Source organism: Rhinopithecus bieti, unplaced genomic scaffold (genome assembly GCF_001698545.2).
Source record: "Rhinopithecus bieti isolate Rb0 unplaced genomic scaffold, ASM169854v2 scaffold_13704, whole genome shotgun sequence".
NCBI classification, from domain to species: Eukaryota; Metazoa; Chordata; class Mammalia; order Primates; family Cercopithecidae; genus Rhinopithecus; species Rhinopithecus bieti.
This window is the reverse complement of record NW_016808231.1, coordinates 2,243,744-2,262,152: the sequence shown is the minus strand read 5'-3', so window position 1 is coordinate 2,262,152 and position 18,409 is coordinate 2,243,744. Positions and strand designations below refer to the sequence as shown.

At 50.9% G+C, this 18,409-nt stretch overlaps 1 protein-coding gene across 3 annotated transcripts in view; it reads right to left on the bottom strand.

The window, feature by feature from the left end:
- Positions 1 to 11,033: 11,033 nt before the first annotated feature.
- Positions 11,034 to 18,409, bottom strand: part of GPR55 (G protein-coupled receptor 55) — a 21,552-nt gene continuing 14,176 nt past the window's right edge. For all 3 annotated transcript variants that reach the window (XM_017886413.1, XM_017886412.1, XM_017886414.1), the window contains exon 2: positions 11,034 to 14,806. In XM_017886413.1, the coding sequence (XP_017741902.1) occupies positions 13,713 to 14,672 (960 nt within the window). In that variant the 5' untranslated portion in view covers positions 14,673 to 14,806 and the 3' untranslated portion in view covers positions 11,034 to 13,712. The remainder of the gene's footprint in view (positions 14,807 to 18,409) is intronic.

Here is an 18,409-nt window from a genome sequence, read left to right as displayed (position 1 = left end):
CCCCTGCCTCAGGTCCTGGCTGTGCGCCCCTTAGGCTTGCCTGGATACTAGGATGGGAGACACTGCATCCACCCATCCACGACCAGCAAATAGAGACAATTTACACCCTTCGGGTGACCCAACGCAAGCTGGGAGCCTGTGCACAAATTATTCTCCCTTTCTCCCAAAAGGATTGTGCCAAGAGACATTCGTGCAGCTTCCCGGAGGATGGTCCTTGGGATTGAGCCAGCAGTTATGTTTGGTACCAGCCGTGGCCAGCTCCATAACACACACTGCATTTGGCGCCACCTCCTTCCCAGCTACGCTCCCCTTTCTCTCGAGACTGCTCCCTGGGGTCACCTCCCTACCAAAGGAGGAGCACAGGAACCTTTGTTTCCCACTCTGCTTTCCAAGAAACCCAAACCAAGCCATCTTGAGTTCCTTCTAGAGTTCCACTTCCACTCCACAGGATCCTCTTAGTACCACAGTCAGCACCCAACAGGCCTCCGAGATGGGCGTGTGATCCCGGCTGGCCGGTCAGAGCCTTATTCCTCTGGCCACAGAACTTGGCTCAGGAACTGACATGTGACCAATCCAAATTTCCCTGGGGACTGATTGATACGTGGACACCAGGGACCTCATGCCCCAGTAAGGTCGCTGCCTTCCTTCTCTGCAAGAGATGATTCTGTCTCATCCAATCAAGACCTGAATGGACTCCACTTCCCAGAAAGACTTTCTCCATCATCCCAGCCCCACGGGATCTCAGCCACTTCACTGGTAACACCCAGAATCCTCAGCATAACTGTTACCCCCAGGTACTGCCTTGCTCCTTCACACTGTTGTTGCATTGTTTGAATCTGTTATGCAGCTGGTTATGTGTATTCCTATTTCTACTAGACACACATGGTTCTACCTGGCTAACTACAGTGGACTCATGGCCCAAGTGAGGCAGGCAGGTGCTTCAACATATAGAGAGGCCAGATATCCAATATAAGGAACCACATTGTCCCAGTTTGCCTAGAACTTTCCAAGCTTTAACACTTAATAGCCTTGGACCCCCTCAGTCCTGGACAGACTGGGACATTTGGTCACCCTGTTCAGTGGGCAAGAGTAGGAGGAGAGTGTTGTCTAGGGGAAGCCTCCTTTTATTTATTTACCTTCTGAGACAGGGTCTCAGTCTGTCACCCAGGTTGGGGTTCAGTGGCACAATCACAGCCCACTGCAGCCTCGACCTCCTGGGCTCAAGTGATCCTCCCACCTCAGCCCCACAAGTAGCTGGGATGACAAGCATGCCCTTACACCTGGTTATGATTACTATTTTTTAATAGAGATAAGGTCTCACTATATTGCCCAGGCTGGTCTCAAACTCCTGAGCTCATGCAATCCTACCCACCTTGGCCTCGGAAAGTGCTGGGATTTCAGGTGTGAGTCACTGCACCTGGCTGGGAAGCCTCCTTTTAAAGTAAGGGACATAGACTACACAGATTCAGCCCAGACTCCACTATTTATTTATTTAATTGAGCTCCTACAATTGATTGAGCTTCTCCTATGTGTCTGACACTCTGCTAAGTTTTGAAGATCCAGAGATGAACAAGACCTAGTCCCTCCCTGAAGAGCTTACAGTTCAGAGCAGGGATTAGGGACATTTTTTGCAAAGGGCTAGATCACGAGTGTTTTCAGTTTTACAAACCATACAGTCTCTGTCATAACTATACTGCTCTGCTGTAGCTCCAAAGCAGCCACCGCAGACAGTGTGAATGGACATGACTGTGTCCCCACGAGACTTGAAGGGCAGCAGCCTCCTGGCACAGAGGCGGAGACAAACACACAAAGCCTCAGAGCACCTGCCAGGCCCCTGCTGAAGGCAGCAGCTCCAGGCGGCCCCACAGGAGGCATCTCACATGGTCCCATCTCCCCTGCCATGGTTGATTGGACCAGGGAGGAGCACGTGATTCACAGATAGCCCATCCTCAGGCTGCCAGTGATGGACATAGGTGGACAGGCCAGCAGAGATAGGGGCTGCCAGCTGGGACGATGGTGGTAGGAGACAGAGACTGAAAGGTGGGAAGATGGAGCAGAGCTAATAGACTTCCCTGGACCCTCAAGTCCTTCCAAACCTGAGCCGTGTTCCAGGCCCCATGGGGACCTCCAGGGAAGTCTTGCTATGAGTCTGTCCTGGGGACCCGGGCAGCCTTGCATGGAGCTGAGAGTCCTGTCTTCTTTATTTACATGTACATCCTTCAGCGAAACAGCTTTTGTTTCCTTCTTTCTTGTTTAACAATTCAGTAATGTTTAGAAAATGTATAAAGTTGTGCAGCCATCATTGTGACCCAGCCTCCGTAATAAACCTGAATGAGTTCCCTGCACCCAAGAGACCCTCACTCACCCCAGTTCCTAGTGGAAAGTTAGGGTGCCATGGGATCACGGAGGAGGGACCCCCAACTGGGGCTGGGGACTCAGGGAAGCCTTCCCAGAGAGACCCAAGGACCCGGGAGAATTCCTGGGGTGATGTGGGGAAGGAGGATCCCCATCACCTCTTTGACCTTCAGGGTGCAGCAAGGGCCAGCATCTGACCAAGTGCCTCCTGCGGCAGGCATGGTGTAGACAGAACACTTTGTCAGATGCCGGTGAAACAAGCAGCTTTCCTGTTTCCTCCACACCCCTCCATGCCCTCCTGTGGCAGCCTCAGTCCACCCTGGTGTCCATAGACAGGGCCTTGCAGGCCAGGGCACACTGCAGGGAAGGGAAGAATCTGCACCTGACTCCCTGGGGCAGTCGATGATGGGCTTTGCTGCCTGCACTACCTGAGTTTTCATCCAAGAAAACACCCTAACCTGGTATTTCCCAAGGAATTCAGGTGAGATTGTCAAAAGGGCTTACACCCCTGTTCTAAGGCTGTGGAAGAGATCTGGCCATACAACCTCCCTCTCCCTTTTCCCCTCCACTCCCAAGAAAGAGAGAATCTCCAAGCACCCATACCCAGGGCCTCTGTCTTCCCGCTCCCCTCTCCCCTCTCTCCATAAGGAGCCTTTCTCATGCTGAAGCAGGAAACTTCATTTTGCTAACAGGAAGGTTCTTTGTTGCCTGCAAGAGAAATCAGCTCCAGCTAATTCAAGCAAATAGAAGGCTCTTCGCAGGGATGTGGAGCAGCTCACACTTGCAAAGAGGTTGCTGAGCAACGTGCACTGCCTGGAGGTGACTCCAGCGGCCCTGGGCTTCCCTGGGCTCCCCTCCTAGGAGAGAGAATCTGACAGCACAATTTGGTGCAAGGGTCCCTGGCCTTGGTCCTTTGGATCACTCAGTGACAGAGAACAGGAGCCAATCTGCTTCCCTATCCCATTAGAAGGATCTGGATTTGCTCCATTCACCCAGACCTGGGTTTCACCAGGAACTAGGGGTGCACCTCATCTATGCCCAAACCCAGGGCAACCCTCAGTACACGGCGTCTCCCACTGCACCATTAAGAAGATGCGCATACAAGAGATCGTTTTTCCAAGTGAGAAGATCCAGCTTGAATATACAATTACAGGTGTGCGTGTAATTGTTTAAATGTCTCCTGTAGGAGTTAATGCATTTGGTTTTAAAGACATCTTTTAATTCCACAGAGGGTAACTCCTTTCCACTTTCACATTTCATGGAACATTTTTTCACCTCAACCTGTCACCAGCATCTTGAGTGTCTGTCTCCTCACCACCCCTGAGCCACGGTTTGAGTCACCAGTGACTTTCAGGGCACATCACCTCCCTCTGTTCTGTTACAAAGATTCAGCACCTTTAAAATCCCCGCATGATGCTATCATTGGAAATTTTATCCTAAGCCATAAGTGCCCCTTCTCATAATGTTGAGGGGCTTAGAGTTGTTATTTGAACCTTAAGAGAAATATGAGAATCTTCTTAACTGGTGATTGGGGCACACCAGGCACCCCGGCATTATCATCAATCCTACCAGAGGGCTCCTGCACACAGCCAGGTATACGGGGCTTGGAGCAAGCCCCTAGCCATCTGTTATCATTAGCTGATGCTATGGGCCCAGGACCCAGGGTCTTTGAGCTTCCAGTTGCTTCCTGGTCTGAAGCGAGGGCTGGGGCAGTGGTGATGACTACAGCTGTCAATCACCAGGTATTTATCAGCTCTGCTCTGCACCCAGCCTATGCCAGGCACGCAGGGTGGACGGGAGCCATGAGCCCTTGCTGTGAGAGATGAATAAGAAGGAGCATTTCTACTTAGGACACCAGTGCAAGGGAGGATCAAATGAGGTGTAACAGACAAGGAGAGGATAAGCCCGTTCTCGACCAGGTGCAATTGAGTAGTGGAAGTCAGTGGTGGGCTTGTGCCAGCCTCTATTAGGGAGCAGATGGGTTACCCCTTGATGGCTCAGGGTCTTTGAAGAGCCCTGAGAGGATTTTGGAGTGGGGATAGTGGGCCAGGACACAGAGACCCAGAATACGGGTTAGCATGGGGTTCCATGCAAAAATCACTTACAAGGGCATCAGAGAGCTGGTGCTACTCACACCCCCACGGGCCTCAGCTTCCATGTCTGTACAACAGTTCCCATCAAGCCAAGGTCTTGTTATCAACCTGTTTCTAGCCCCAACTCCTCCAGCTTTATGGGGTCACCCCCTTTTTAAATCTCCAAGCAGAAGGGCTTGTGATTTGATCCCACATTCAGTGGGAACCCTGGCATCTCCCATCATAGTCCTGGAAACTGACAAATTCTCCTCTGAGCTCTGAGTCCTACAGCAACTGCTCTCTATGTGTATCTGAGCCCACAGGGAGTGCCTTCCTCCTTCCTTTCTCCAATAACGAACAACTGACTCTGGGGAGAACTGGTGGGAGGCTTCCCTGAAGGCCAAGGGTAATGGTGATGGATGGTAATGCACAGCAACCAGAAACGCCCCCCAGCCCCATCCTGCCAAAGGAGTGCTCCTTCCCTTGTGCAGCCCCCTCACCCGGTTTGGTTGGTTTCAGATGCAGCGCAGCTTTGGGAAGTCGGTGCTGGACCCCACCTGTGCAGCCTGTTTGCTGCAATTTCAGAGTCACTGGAGATACGTATTTATAGAAGCGTTTTTCTCTTGGTTTGAACTACAGCTTTGCTCCCTGTTTCAATGTATACAGCCCTTGGAAGAACAACCCTGGCCAAGAAGTTATACCAGAGGCAACTGACCCCTAAGAGCAGGTGATGAAGAGCAGGAGGAGAGAGATGGCTGTGAGCTGGAGGAAGGGTGGTAGTTTGCAGTGCTGGGGAGAGGGGATACCACAGGAGGGGATTAGGAGTTGGGAAAAGGAATTCACAATCGTGTCAAAGGCAGAATCTGCTGGGAGTGGTTGGGCCTTGGAGATGCTTGATGGGGTGACAATTAGGTGACCCCAAGTACTTTCATAAGAACTTTTATAACATAAAGTTAGGGGGCCAGGTGCAGTGGTTCACGCCTGTAATCCCAGCACTTCGAGAGGCCGAGGTAGGAGGATCACTCGAGCCCAGGAGTTTGAGCCCAGCCTGGCCAACATGGTGAAACTCCTTCTCTACTAAAAATAGAAAAATTTAGCCAGGCATGGTGGCGGGTGCCTGTAGTCACAGCTACTTGGGAGGCTGAGGCAGGGGAATCACTTGAACCCGAGAGGCGGAGGTTGCAGTGAGCCGAGATCGCACCACTGCTCTCCAGCCTGGGGAACAGAGCAAAACTCTGTCTCAGAAACAAAACGATAACAAAAACAAAACCATAAAGATAGGTAAGGCCATCCTGATAGTGGAACTTACTACATCGATACATGCCAGGAGGCAGTAGTAGTAATAAAATATCATATAAGATGATGACGATGGTGAAACTGGTGTGACCTACTTCACCAACTTAGCTTACAAAAATGGTCCCATTTCTCTCATTGCTTCATTTATTTTTCCCTATGTATCTTTTAGGCAGAAGACTTGCCCCCAAATTATTCAAAGACCCCAGGGACCTCCTTGGTCCAAAGGGGAGGTCACCTTTTCTTCCTCACACCTGAGGGAGGAGAGCCAGGGTTCCATCAGCCTCTGCTGCTGTTTCTCCAAGCAGTCACAAGGTGTCACTGTTGCAGCTTGGTGCCTCAAGGAGGGCCGCTGCTGCCCGGAGGCTGGGATGCCCTTGGTAGTTGAGGTTCAGGCTTAAGGCTCTTTTTAGTTCTCATTTCACACTTGGCCATCCTTTCCCAAAGCATGGCTCCTGGGTCAGGGTGGCTGGGTTTGAAGGAGTGCCCAGTATCAGCCATATTCCACACTGGCCAGAACAGTGTTATCAGCTGAGATCCTTAACTCAACGTGATTTATTTTGAGGGCCTCCATTGCTTGCCCCTGCCACTGCTTCTTGGATTGCCCTACCACTCCTGGACAGGTATCCCTGACTTTGCATCTCTGAGACTGGCGACTGGGATATTGGTGTCTTTGCTTTCAGAGAGCCATGGGACTCCGCTTCCTGTAGTGCAGCATACAAAGAGGGCCGGCCAGCTTCTCTAATCCCCACAAGCAAAGGTCCTGGGTCAGCCCAAACCCCAAGAGGAAGAGGATGGGACCCTGGGGGCTCACATTCGCATAATAAAGAGGGCACACAAATGATCCTTCACCGGAGGAAGAACACCTGTGCCCAGGTTCCTTACTTCTCTGCCTAACCCAGAAGTTCTCAACCTGGGGATTGGGAGAATTCAGGGGTGTCATGAACTTGTTGGGGGAAAACATTACATGCTATTTTCACTAATTACTAACTGAAGGTAGCATTTCCTTCCATTATGCACGTAGACATCATACCACAGTACGATAGATGGTGTGGTTCCTGGGACTTGTCACCAATAGACATCACAGATACTCTCATATCCCACTACAGTTGCTGCAGATAATTCAAAATAACTTCTCAGCTCATCGTGAATTCAAAATTATGATAATCATTAAACCTGTCACTGGATCTTGTTATCTAGTACCTAAAGAAACGTATGTATTGCTACATTGGTGACTACATTTCCATATGTCTGTTTTCCTCTCTAATTCCATGCATTTTACTTGATGCATGTGAAACTGTCCTTCTGGGGAAGGTCCACAGGCTTCCTTCTGACTGCAGGAGGATCGATGGCATGAGATGTATTAAGACTCCCATGGCCTGCTGGGCGCAGTGGCTCACGCCTGTAATCCCAACACTTTGGGAGGCCAAGGCAGGTAGATTGCTTGAGCCCAGGAGTTCAAGACCAGCCCGGGCAACATGGCGAGATCCCATCTTTACAAAAAATACAAAAATTAGCCAGGCATGATGGTGTGCACCTACAGTCCTAGCTACTCAGGGGGCTGAAGCAGGGGGATCCCTTGAGCCCAGGAGGTTGAGGCTGCAGTGAGCTATGATCATGCCACTGTACTCCAGCCTGGGGAACAGGAGTGAGACCTTGTCTTAAAACAAAACAAAACAATAAAAACAAAAAAACAAAACAAAAGACCTAGTGCCAGAGCTTTCACCATTCTCAGGGAGGCTGCCTGAAGCCCTACCTGAAAAGGATGCTAGGTTTGTGAGTCCAAAGGTCAGCCTGGGAAGGTGCAGGGCTATTGTGGTTCCCAAGAAGAGCCCAGACAAGCACTCTGCTGAAGGAGCCTCAGACGTGAAGGTGCAAGAGCATGTAACACGGAGAGCTCGGGGCCTGCAGGAGTGAGCTGCATGCCCAAGTGTCATTCGGATGCCTCTCTTGAAGGGCCCAGTCCTCAATGGGCACTGTGGCTGTGACCAATGCGGACTGAAACCCAGGGTTCTCTGGAAATAGTGCAACCATTGAGGGATGCCCCGGCTAGGACCCGTGCAGGATCTTGGGAGCAGAAGGGATCCAGTGACAATGGAGCTGGAGCATCCTCCAGTAAACCTCGATGAATTAGGGCAAGTTACGTTCCATTTGAATAAATTAAAGAAATGTGACTTCTATTCCAGGTCAGAGTAGAAGCCATTCCTGTGAACTGAAGTGTCCCTCCCAAAATTCACATGCTGGAGCCCTAACCCGCAATGTAACTGTATTTGGAGATACAGCTTTTAGGAGGCAACTAAGGTAAAATGAAGTAAGGGTGGGGCCTGATCCCACAGGATTAATGTCCTTAACAGAAGAGAAATCGGAGGGTGTGTTTCCTCTCTCTCTGCCTCTTAGGACACAGTGAGGAGGTGGTCGTCAGCAACCCAGGAAGAGTGGCCTCACCAGAAACTGACCCTGCCAGACTTCTATCTGAGACTTCCAGCCTCCAGAACTGTGAGACATAAATTCATGTTGTTTAAGGCACCCAGTCTGCAGTGTTTTATTATAGCAGCTCAGGTAGACTGACAACATACTTGCCATATATGTGTGTTTTTTCAGTGTAAAGTCCCAGGGAAGAAATATTAATAGCTCGCAGATCTCTTAACCATCAATTTCATCCCACTTTATTCATGTCATTGAAATAGTCCTGTCTTTGGAGTCATATACCCTTTAATACTCGGAGAATAATGACTTTGCTCCCCACCCTCCATTAATGTGGGAAGTCCCGTTTTCTGTGGGTTCCCCCTCCAGGCATCTCTGGGTCTCATGCTCTGCTATAAAGCTCACATTTATTCCCCTTGGTGAAAGCTGTGCCCCGGCTGCAACTTGAAGTAGGTACTGAAGATTTAGGAAGCTGAAGGAAATCCACAGCAAAGAGGCTGGTATCTACTGCCAAAGAGGGCCACGCCCAGAGCCCAGTGCCCAGCAATGCTTGGCCCATGTTGAGGAGGGAGAGGTCTCTCCACCTACCTAATGCTGCCTGGAGATCCACCCCCACAAACATGTCCTACCCTGAGCCGATCCTCTAGAGTCATCCTTAACCACTCCAGGCCCACTGGCCTCAAGGCTTCTCCACTGCCTTCAGAGAAACCCCTCCACCCACTCTCAGAACTGTGCTTTGGCTGGGGCTCACACAGTGATCACTGGGTCATTGGACATCAGTTTTCCCCAAGTCAGGGTCATTCCGTCTGAAATGCACTGGACACTGACTTAGGGAATCAGCTATTTGGAGAATCTGGGTTTAGCCAGATCGAGTCAACTCTGGCACAACATTCCTTAATTCCGTGTGGCCTGCACTGGCAAGCTGCTCTGAGACACCACTTGAACGAGAAACACACACGTGTGTATGCACTCCAGTCTGCACGACGCACAGCCCAAAACCACCTGCTGAGAAGAGAGGCTTCTATCTGCACCCTAAGCAGCCTTTGCGTAACTGTGCCGCCCCAGTGGAGATGCAGGTCTCCCTTGCAGGCAGCGTCTTGGTTACACTTGCTCAGGCCTGGGCCTCCGGAATAAAGCTGCCATCTGAAGCCTCAAAGGTGAGCCAGAGCCGCGTCTGGCTTTGAAGTGACAGTGCTTCTGATCCTACCTCACGAGACTTCAAAGCGCAAAGGGCCACATTTCTGTCGTGACTCATGATTGAGGCACCATGTGACCTTTTCTGCAACAGCTTTGCAAGGAGGGTGTATCTTGCAGGCTCCTGGCCTGGGAGGGAGTGCTCAGGCCTGAAGTGTGGCAGAAGAATGTCTTTTTGTCCTTCCACTTCAAGCTCCTGGAGTCCCTCTTGACCTGCTATCCACACTCCCTCCAATGGCCGCTCATGGCTTTGTGCCCTGGGCTCACCAGAGAAGCCAGCTCTGGGCGGAAAAAAGCCAGTGGGGCTTATGATGGTAGTTTCAGGGGAGTGCTCACCCCAGAAAAGGAACCTTTGGTGTGTCTTTGAGTCCTCTGTCCTCCTCAGTGGTGGAGATTGTCAAGTGGTCCCCGCCAGCCTTTATCTGGCCCTGGAAAGTTGCTGTCCACAGTACAACTGACCCTTGAGGACAGACGAAGGGTGGTCTGGCGTGGGTGTCCCCACACAGCTCCTCCTCCTTAGGGGATGTCCCCACCCCTACCTCTTGACTCTTCTGCACGCCAGCCTCTCCTCACACCCACACAGTGGCTCGGCCCAATTTCTTTCCGCACTGATCTATTAACCGAATCCTTTTTAACCTCTAGGAATCTCTGCAACTGTTACCAGGCCTCAGTCATTTCAAGCACCTTTGCAATCTCCATCCCTTTGTGGTCACTTGCTACAAGGGTATTATCTTACGCTTCCAGATGTCTTTAGTATCCTGTGGCAGTTACATAGTATCAGTATCATGACTTTCAGCTTCTGAGGGTCCCGGGAGAGGTAACTCAAGGGGAATACAGTTGACAAATGCACCTTGTGAACTGACATTCTCTGAGTCAAATCCTCCCTGGGGGCCAAGAGGAGGTGGTCACTACCCCCAAGGGGACATGGCCTACATGGGGGGTGGCTCCTAGATTAGTAGGAGATGGTTAGATGGAACAAAGATGTCCCCCTTGGCCCTTAGCACCCAGGTGGTGATCAGCTGTGCTCAGGATTGTGGGGAACTGAGGACAGAGTGGCCCAGGCCAGAGCCTAGCAGTTCACAGCTTCCGGGAGCTCTCCACAGGCTAGCAAAATTCATTGCAAAGTGCAGAGAAGAACCTAGGAGAATCCATCCTGGGAAAGTCGGATTCCCACCATAGAAGGTCAGAGAAGGGAGGGAAGGGCCACCGTGGAAGACCTGTAGACACTGGCCCTGTATCTTCAGCCCCTCAGTTGGTCAGCAGGTCTCTTGTACTGGGCCCCCCACCCCCGTGTATGCAGAGGAGCCAGGGCCTGTGGAAGCAGCAGCAGTGTCACGGTGGCGGTGGGACAAGGTGGTGGTGGGACAAGGTGGCAGGGACAGGGTGGCAGGGACAGGGTGGGGTTGACTCCAGCCGGGTAGGTAGGGTCTGTGTAGCCTGGCTGCTACCACAGAGAACCAAGCACCCATGTGGATGCGGGGGAGTGGTAACTAGACCCCAAAGGCTCTGGCCCCTGGTCACCTGGACAGGCCCAGCTGTGCTCCTGAGCAGGGAGGGCCACTCCCTGCAGCCCCACACTTGGTGGCCAGGTGGCTGCTGAAGAGATCAAGATTGTTGGGTGACCTGGCAGGGGCCATCTGGGGCCTGCTCTTCTCCGGGGCCAGCAAGCTTAGTCCAAGACAAGGTCACACGGCATCACATGAATCTATTTATTTGGCAAATCAGATTAATCAAGTCATTTTTTTCCAGTGCTAACCCTCCGCCCCTCCTGTGCCGCTGGGCCCCACTGCTGATTATGGGCCAACGTGGGTTGCAGCCATGTGGGTCCAAACTCAGCCCTCCTGCCGAGCAGCCATAGTGGCCTGCAGCATGGACCTGTGCCCGCTCCCACAGACACGGGTCCCCATGGATAAGAGGCCCTTCTTCCCACAGTGTTTTGGGACGGGTCAGGGGTCCCCAGGGCCCACCTACAGGTCCCAGTTGTCACATCACACTGAGACTGCTGATACCCTTGGAGGACCTACCTCTTACAGTCATGCAGCTCATGGGTCCTGGCTCCCTCCCTGTCCCTCCCTACATGGTCAGTTCCTCTCAGCAGTCTGGAGCCCTTTCTGTCACCTGGACAGAGTCATGCTGCACATAGATAAGATTTTATGTTTGAACATCGCTGGGGATGATAGGAGGTCAGGTCCACCCACCCTTGTCTCTTAGGAAGCCCATCTGGCCCTAAGCACATTGGTAGACCCAAGTGCACATGAAAGGCATCACTCAGCTCCACCAGGCAGGCTCCCAACTCCTCGTGCAGAGAAAGAAGTGGGAGGAGGGTTGTCCCTAAATCCACCACCCGTGGACTCTGACCCAAACCAGCCCCAAATGCCCTGTTGCATGCGAAAGTCTGGCTTCCTTAGAGTATCATGGGTGGTGTCTCTATCTACGGTAGCCATGGGACAGGGCAGCCTGCAGGCAAGGAGAGGAGTGTGTCTGGGACTTGGGGCAGCCAGGCAGCCTTACCTCTGGGTCTGCAGAGCCTGACTCTGTGGCTGTGGTTCCTAGAGGCCCAGCCCAGGGGGCCTGAGCCTCTGATTCCTCTGGTCTGGTCTGGTCTGGTCACTCCTCCATATCCACTTCCACCCCTTCATTGACGCTCTCTTCCTCACCCTTCCCTCCATCCACCTAGGAGGAGGTGTACAGAGTGCCACCTGAGCACAGCAACAGTGGGGGCTGCTCCTGAGAAGGCAATTCCTGCCTGTCCATGGCTCTTAGGCCAGCCAGGAAAGGCTCTCAGGCAGGAAGCAGCTCGGCCAGGTTCCTCACCCATCCTGCACTACCTGCAGGCTTCAAGCCTAGGGCCATTGCTCAGCTTCCCCTCCTTTTCCTCTTCCTCTTCCTCCTTCGCCCCACAGGTCCTGGTTTATCCAAATGCCTCTCTTCTTCCCCTCAGGCCGCCACCCCTCCCAAGCGCTTCCGCCCCCACTGAGCCCAGATCCTACAAGTTGACCGCAGTTGCTTTTCCTCCTAAAGACCTTGGTCACATGAAGTCTCATCAGTTACTCCTCATCCCACTCACTCTGTTATGCAAAACCACCCCACAGTGGATCCTTCTCATCATTTCACTCTCCAGAGCAGCTGAGTCACTGGGAGGCTTCCGCTGTCACTTGCACTCCTCCTCCAGATTCTTCGAGAAGCCATCCAGGCGTGACTTGATTGTTTAGTTTCCTGGGACCTGCAGGGACCCCTCGCCTTGCCTTCTTTCTCAAGGCCACACCCTTGTGCCTGGCTGCCTCATCTTCTCCCTCCCAACTGCCAGGGAGGAACGGCTCCATGGGCAGTGCCACAGGTGCCAACTGCCCAGCCAGGATGCAGGTGAGTAAGACAGCACCTCCTCCACCCTCCCATGGTGGAACCAAGGCAGGCCTGATTCTTTGCCGTTGTTTTCAAGCAAGCTAGATGGAATGAGCAACTTCCCAGTCTGTTCAAGATAGAAAGCAGGTCAGGGGTCTCCCCTCTCCCAGGCCATCTCCCACTGCCTCTCCTCGCCCGGGGCCAGCACCAACACTCACTGCTGTGGACGCCCTGATGGTGGTGGGGGAGGGGCTGTGTACTTCCAGCCCTGGGCCTGTCTTCTTCCTTCCCCAGGAGTGTTCTCTTCCCTCCCCTCATGGCTCCTGGATGTCATCAACACCCCCACTCAGTCATTCTGCAGTCTTCTCATGGACATAAAAAGGTGTGGCTGGCTTCCTTCACCTTTCTGAGGCCCACTGGAAACATGGGGTGATCCATGCATACTTGCCCAGCCCCAACACCACTCCCACTTGCTGTCATCTCAGTGAGGCTTTTGGCAACACAGCTCCAGAAGAGACTGGAAAATGCAAGTCTGCTCCATCCTGGGACACCCAAACTAAAAAGGGGCTTCATTCATCCCTACGACCCCACCTCTGCCCAAGACACTCTCCCCCATAACTGACTCTCTTGGCTCCCTCCTCTACCTCCTCTCCCTTTCTCTCTTTTTCTTTCCAGAACCTCCCAGTCAAACAGGAAAATGGGGAGAGTTGGAAACAGCCTTGTTCACATGGTCTCATTCGCTTTCTCAATTCTTCTGCTGTATAGTTTTTGGACTTAGAAATCAGTAATTGACCTGGTTTGTGGGTTCTTCAGAGATCCCTGAACACTGGGTGGTGTATGTGGAGCTGTCTGGGCACTGGAAAAAAGGTCTTTGGGGTACAATGAGCAAAGCTGGCACTCAATGGGCATCAAAGGGAAGCACATCAGTAAAGATGGCGTGGATCATCCCTCCACATGCAAACCCTGGAACTCGATATCCATTACTAGCATTCAGGGCCAGGGCTTCCTTCCCCTGAACAAGATGTCCTTCTGTTAGCCCCGAGAGATCGTGGTGTCCTGCAGGACCAGCTGGACCCTGGAAGGCCGGTGGGCCCTGATGTTCATGCGGAATTCTTTGATGACAAAGTAGTAGCAGAAAACATCCAGGCAGCAGTTGACATTGGAGAAACACATGGACAATTGCAAGAAGAAGCTTATGCTCTGCTTGGCTCTGCACTCTACGATAAAGCCATTTCTCACCAGGAACTGCAGGAAGAACCCCAGGTGGACTGGGAGGAAAGAGACCACGAAGACAGCCAGGCTGACTGTGATGCTGTAGATGCAGGCTCTCTGCTGCACCCAGTCCTGGGTGTGGTCTCGGCGGCCCAGCAGGATGTGGATGCTCCTGGAGGAGCAGAAGCCCATGATGCCCATGGGAAGGAGGAAGCCAAACACCTCCAGCGGGAAGACGACCTTGGCACTCCAGGTATCGTCAGACATATTGTGGAAGCACATGTATTTTTCCACTTTCCCATGGAAACTATAGATAGGGATGCTCCCAGTCCACACCAGGACCCAGATGGTACAGCAGATCCCAAAGATCTTCCTGGGGGACCGGAGGTGGTTGACCAGGAGTGGGTACCGGATGGCCAAGAACCGATCCATGCTGATGAAGCAGATGGTGAAGACGCTTCCGTACATGCTGATGAAGTAAAGGCACTCCACCAGGGTGCACAGGGATGGGTAGGGGGACTGTACCTGGGACAGGGACATCTTGAACGGGAGGGAGAGCACCAGCAGCAGGTCAAAGACCGCCAGGTTGATCATGTAGATGGAGGTGGCAGCGTAATCGGGCCACCTGTTCTTAAGGAAGGTGCTGAAGCCATGGATGGCCAGCAGGTTGAGGATCAGGCCCAGGACAAAGGTGGGGATGTGGACTGCAAACTGTAGGGTTTTCATCAGCTCGTTGACGCCATCAAACAGGCAGTCACCACTGGCGTTTGGCTGACTCATGTTTCTTCCTGCAACACCAACAGATCAGACTGGGCTCCTTTCACTCTCTTGAAGTGATGGATTCAAATGACTTTGTCAAGAATCACAAACACCTCCCCAGCATCATACAGCAATTCGTGCCCACTGAATCACAACTGGAACACAGAAAAGAAAAATTACCTTTAATCCTGTTGCCCAGATGCACATGTTACTTTTTGTGTATATCATTCCAGACTCGCTTTCTCACTCTCTTTCTACCATACACACATTTTTCTTTGACACATGTAGAACCCTGCTGTGCATGGACATCTGTCTTTTAAATCAGAACTCCTTTTGTTGAAAGAAGTAACAGCACATACCCAGACCCAAACAGGCTGAAGCAAAGAGAGACTTTCACATAATGGGAAATATGGAAACTAGGGTCGGGCTGACTTCAGGAGCAACTGGATCAGGGATTCAAATGCTGTTTCCAGGATTCAGCTCCTCTTATCCCCTTTGTCCTCCCCCCACCCACTTTCCTGATGGTTGGACACAGTCAACCTGCAACCAGGGATGATTGGCACCAGAGCATTGCATTCCTCTGGACACAGTAGTTGGTTAGTTCATTGGCTCAGGGACAGACATTTGACTCTCCAAGAACATGATAAGCAACACAACTTTTGCTTGGGTTTCCAGGCAGAGGGTTGGAGTCCCTTGTCAGGGATCCGTATTTGCCAAGATATAAGATCTGCAGCTGTTGCAGCCTCTTGTTGCCCAAAGGGAAAACCAGACAGAAAATGGAAAGATGTGGGAGAAAGGCCATTCCCAGAGGGAATGGAGTGGGGCCCTGAGGTCTCCACAGGGCAAGGAAAGGCCTTTAGTCAGGCAGAAAATTAGAAGTGGCCTCAGGGACAGGAGGACTAAGGCTGTAGGTGTGGTTGCACAGGGGTGTGGTCCAAGCCTGGCCAATTTGGGGTGAGGGGGTGAGTGCCATTGTGGGGTTCTGTCTCAAGGTATGTAGCTCTGGAGCAGGACAAAACCAAGTGTTCAACCCAGGCGTCCAGAACCAGGCTGCTAGAAAGATGACTCAAATATGACCCAACTTCCACCCTCTCCCCACTAGCCCACCTGTGCCCACCTCCCCACTCCCTCCTTTCTCACCCACTCTTCCCTCTCCCCACAAGTGAGGCCACACTGCTGGTGTACTCGACTTGGACTGGCCTTAGATGTGGAACGTGCCACATTCACTAGAGCACAGGGGCATGGCATGGAAAGGACATTCATGCCTGGCGTCTCCCTTAACCGCTTCGGCAGCAAGCAGCTGGGTGAGCAAGTGTAGCCAGGTCATGCCATGAGACCTGCCTTGCTGTGCTTCTCCCACCTTCCGTGACTTCCTGACCAGCAGGAGCTAAGATCCCAAGATACTGATGTACCAGGGAGGAGACATCAGCATGGACTCCCACCAGAGAATCCTATACTAGTGACCACTGCAGCCATTATTATTATTATTATTATTTGAGATGGAATCTCACTCTGTCGCCCAGGCTGGAGTGCAGTGGCGCGTCTCGGCTCACTGCAACCTCTGCCTCCTAAGTTCAAGTGATTCTCCTGCCTCAGTCTCCTTCATAGCTGTGATTACAGGCCTGCGCCACCACGCTCCACCATGCCCGGCTAATTTTTTGTATTTTCAGTAGAGATGAGGTTTCACCATGTTGACTAGGCTGGTCTCGAACTCCTGACCTCAGGTGATCCTCCCACCTCGGCCTCCCAAAGTGCTGGGATTACAGGTGGGAGGCCCCGCACCTGTTCCTAAAACTTCTGTTATTAATTAAAGCTTCTGTTATTATTTTTCATAGCTTGTTATTAATTTTTAAAGTATTCCATGCACTCAATAAGATATTCAAACAGAACAAAAGAACATGCATAGGGAAGTCAGCCTCCATTGTACCCTAAGGCCTCAACTGTCCTTTCTGAAGGCAGCATGGCTTACAGCTTCTTGCATACTCCTCCCAGATATTTTCTAAGTAGACGCATATATGCAAATACATGCATGCATACATGTACGTGTATGACTTCTTTAAAATTTGGAAATAATATACATATAGCTTCTGTCCCTTGCTTTTTCAGTCAACAATGTTTCTTGGACATTGGTCTATATCAGCATATATGAATGGCTGTTTGCCTTCCATTATGTAGGTATACAAAAACTCATTTAGCCAGTAGCCTATTCATAAACATTTAGGTTTCTAGTGTTTTACCAGTAAACAACGAATTCCATAAAAATCATTCCTGTGACTTATTTCTTTGCTGCGCTACTATTGCTAACCGAATTCTCATTCTGCTGTTGGTTTTCATCACTACTGAGGGCCCATGGGAGGAAAAAATTGGGGTATTTTTTAAGATCTTATCTGTAATACCATTCCCAACCCCTCTCTGATCCCTAATGAAAAAGAAAACCGATATATACAGATAGATATTTATAGGTACATATATAACATCTGTTGAGCACTATGCACAAAACATTTAACATACATTACTTGATTTGGTGGCTCTAAAGATTCTGTGGTTTCCAATGTGTTAACTTTTCTCACAGATTTATGTAATGAGAGATCTAGGAAAATGTACTTCCTCTTATTCAAACCCTTGGTGTTCTGTGGTCTGTGGGGATGGTGCCCCCTAGGGGTGTGCAGTAGTCACTGGTCCTACTCAGGATGCTCAGAATCTGCAAGCTGTGGTGGCCACCTCCTCACTAAACATGCTGAAATGGCCACAGGCCTAGCTCACAAAATTACTAGAATAGCTTGGAACTCACAAGGTAAATTTCGAAAATGATGAGAAAAGCAGGTCAAAGCCCAGTTCAGGTCTAAATGTAAAATGTTGCAACACCAAAGAGGAAGATGGAATTGGCTTGGAGAAGTTGCCTTCAAGACCAGAAACAGCAGAAAACCAAGAACCGCAAAAATAAGAGTGAATACAAGTTTATGTTTAAAGAGATCCAATAAGATTTTGAAAAAGGAACTGACGACGTCTGTCTTTGTCTGGGTCACACTAACCAATTAAGAAAAAGCAGCCACCAATGACAAAAGCTCAACACTCAGAGGCCCTTACTGTCAACTGTTACCGGCTGACTCCATGGGTGAGTCCACCATATTGCTGGTGGTTCAAAGTGACCAAGAAAAAAAATCAGTGGTGCTCAAAGTTCAACCCAAACCCAGATGCAATGTGTGGTTGAATTGGGGGAACAAATGAATAACAACAGGAGGAAAGTGGTCTGACAGAAAGCATACAACCTTGGATGCTGGGATGAGTCTCCATTGACAGTAGCAGGTATATTCATAGATACAATTTGGCCATCAGTATTCCCCAGTACGATTATTCTAAAGGTCACATTTGAATTACTGACAGACTTCAAATGGAAGCTTCTCAGAGGGTAGTCTTTGAAGCCAGAGAAGGCACTCTATGGGCTGGCAAGAAGAAATTAGGTTGAAAAAATACTGCTAGCTAATGGCAGATTGAGAAGAGAATCTGAAAAATTAATCTGAATTCCCTCTGAAAGTCCAAGGAAACCATCTTTTAGAGTCTTTTCAAAAAAATCAGGAGCTTCACTGAAGTAAGATAAAAAGGCATCAATGCACTCCAAACTGCAGCAAGAGATGAAACAGTCATCCTTCTCAAAGAAGTTTGCTAGGCCGGGCACGGTGGCTCAAGCCTGTAATCCCAGCACTTTGGGAGGCCGAGACGGGCGGATCACGAGGTCAGGAGATCGAGACCATCCTGTC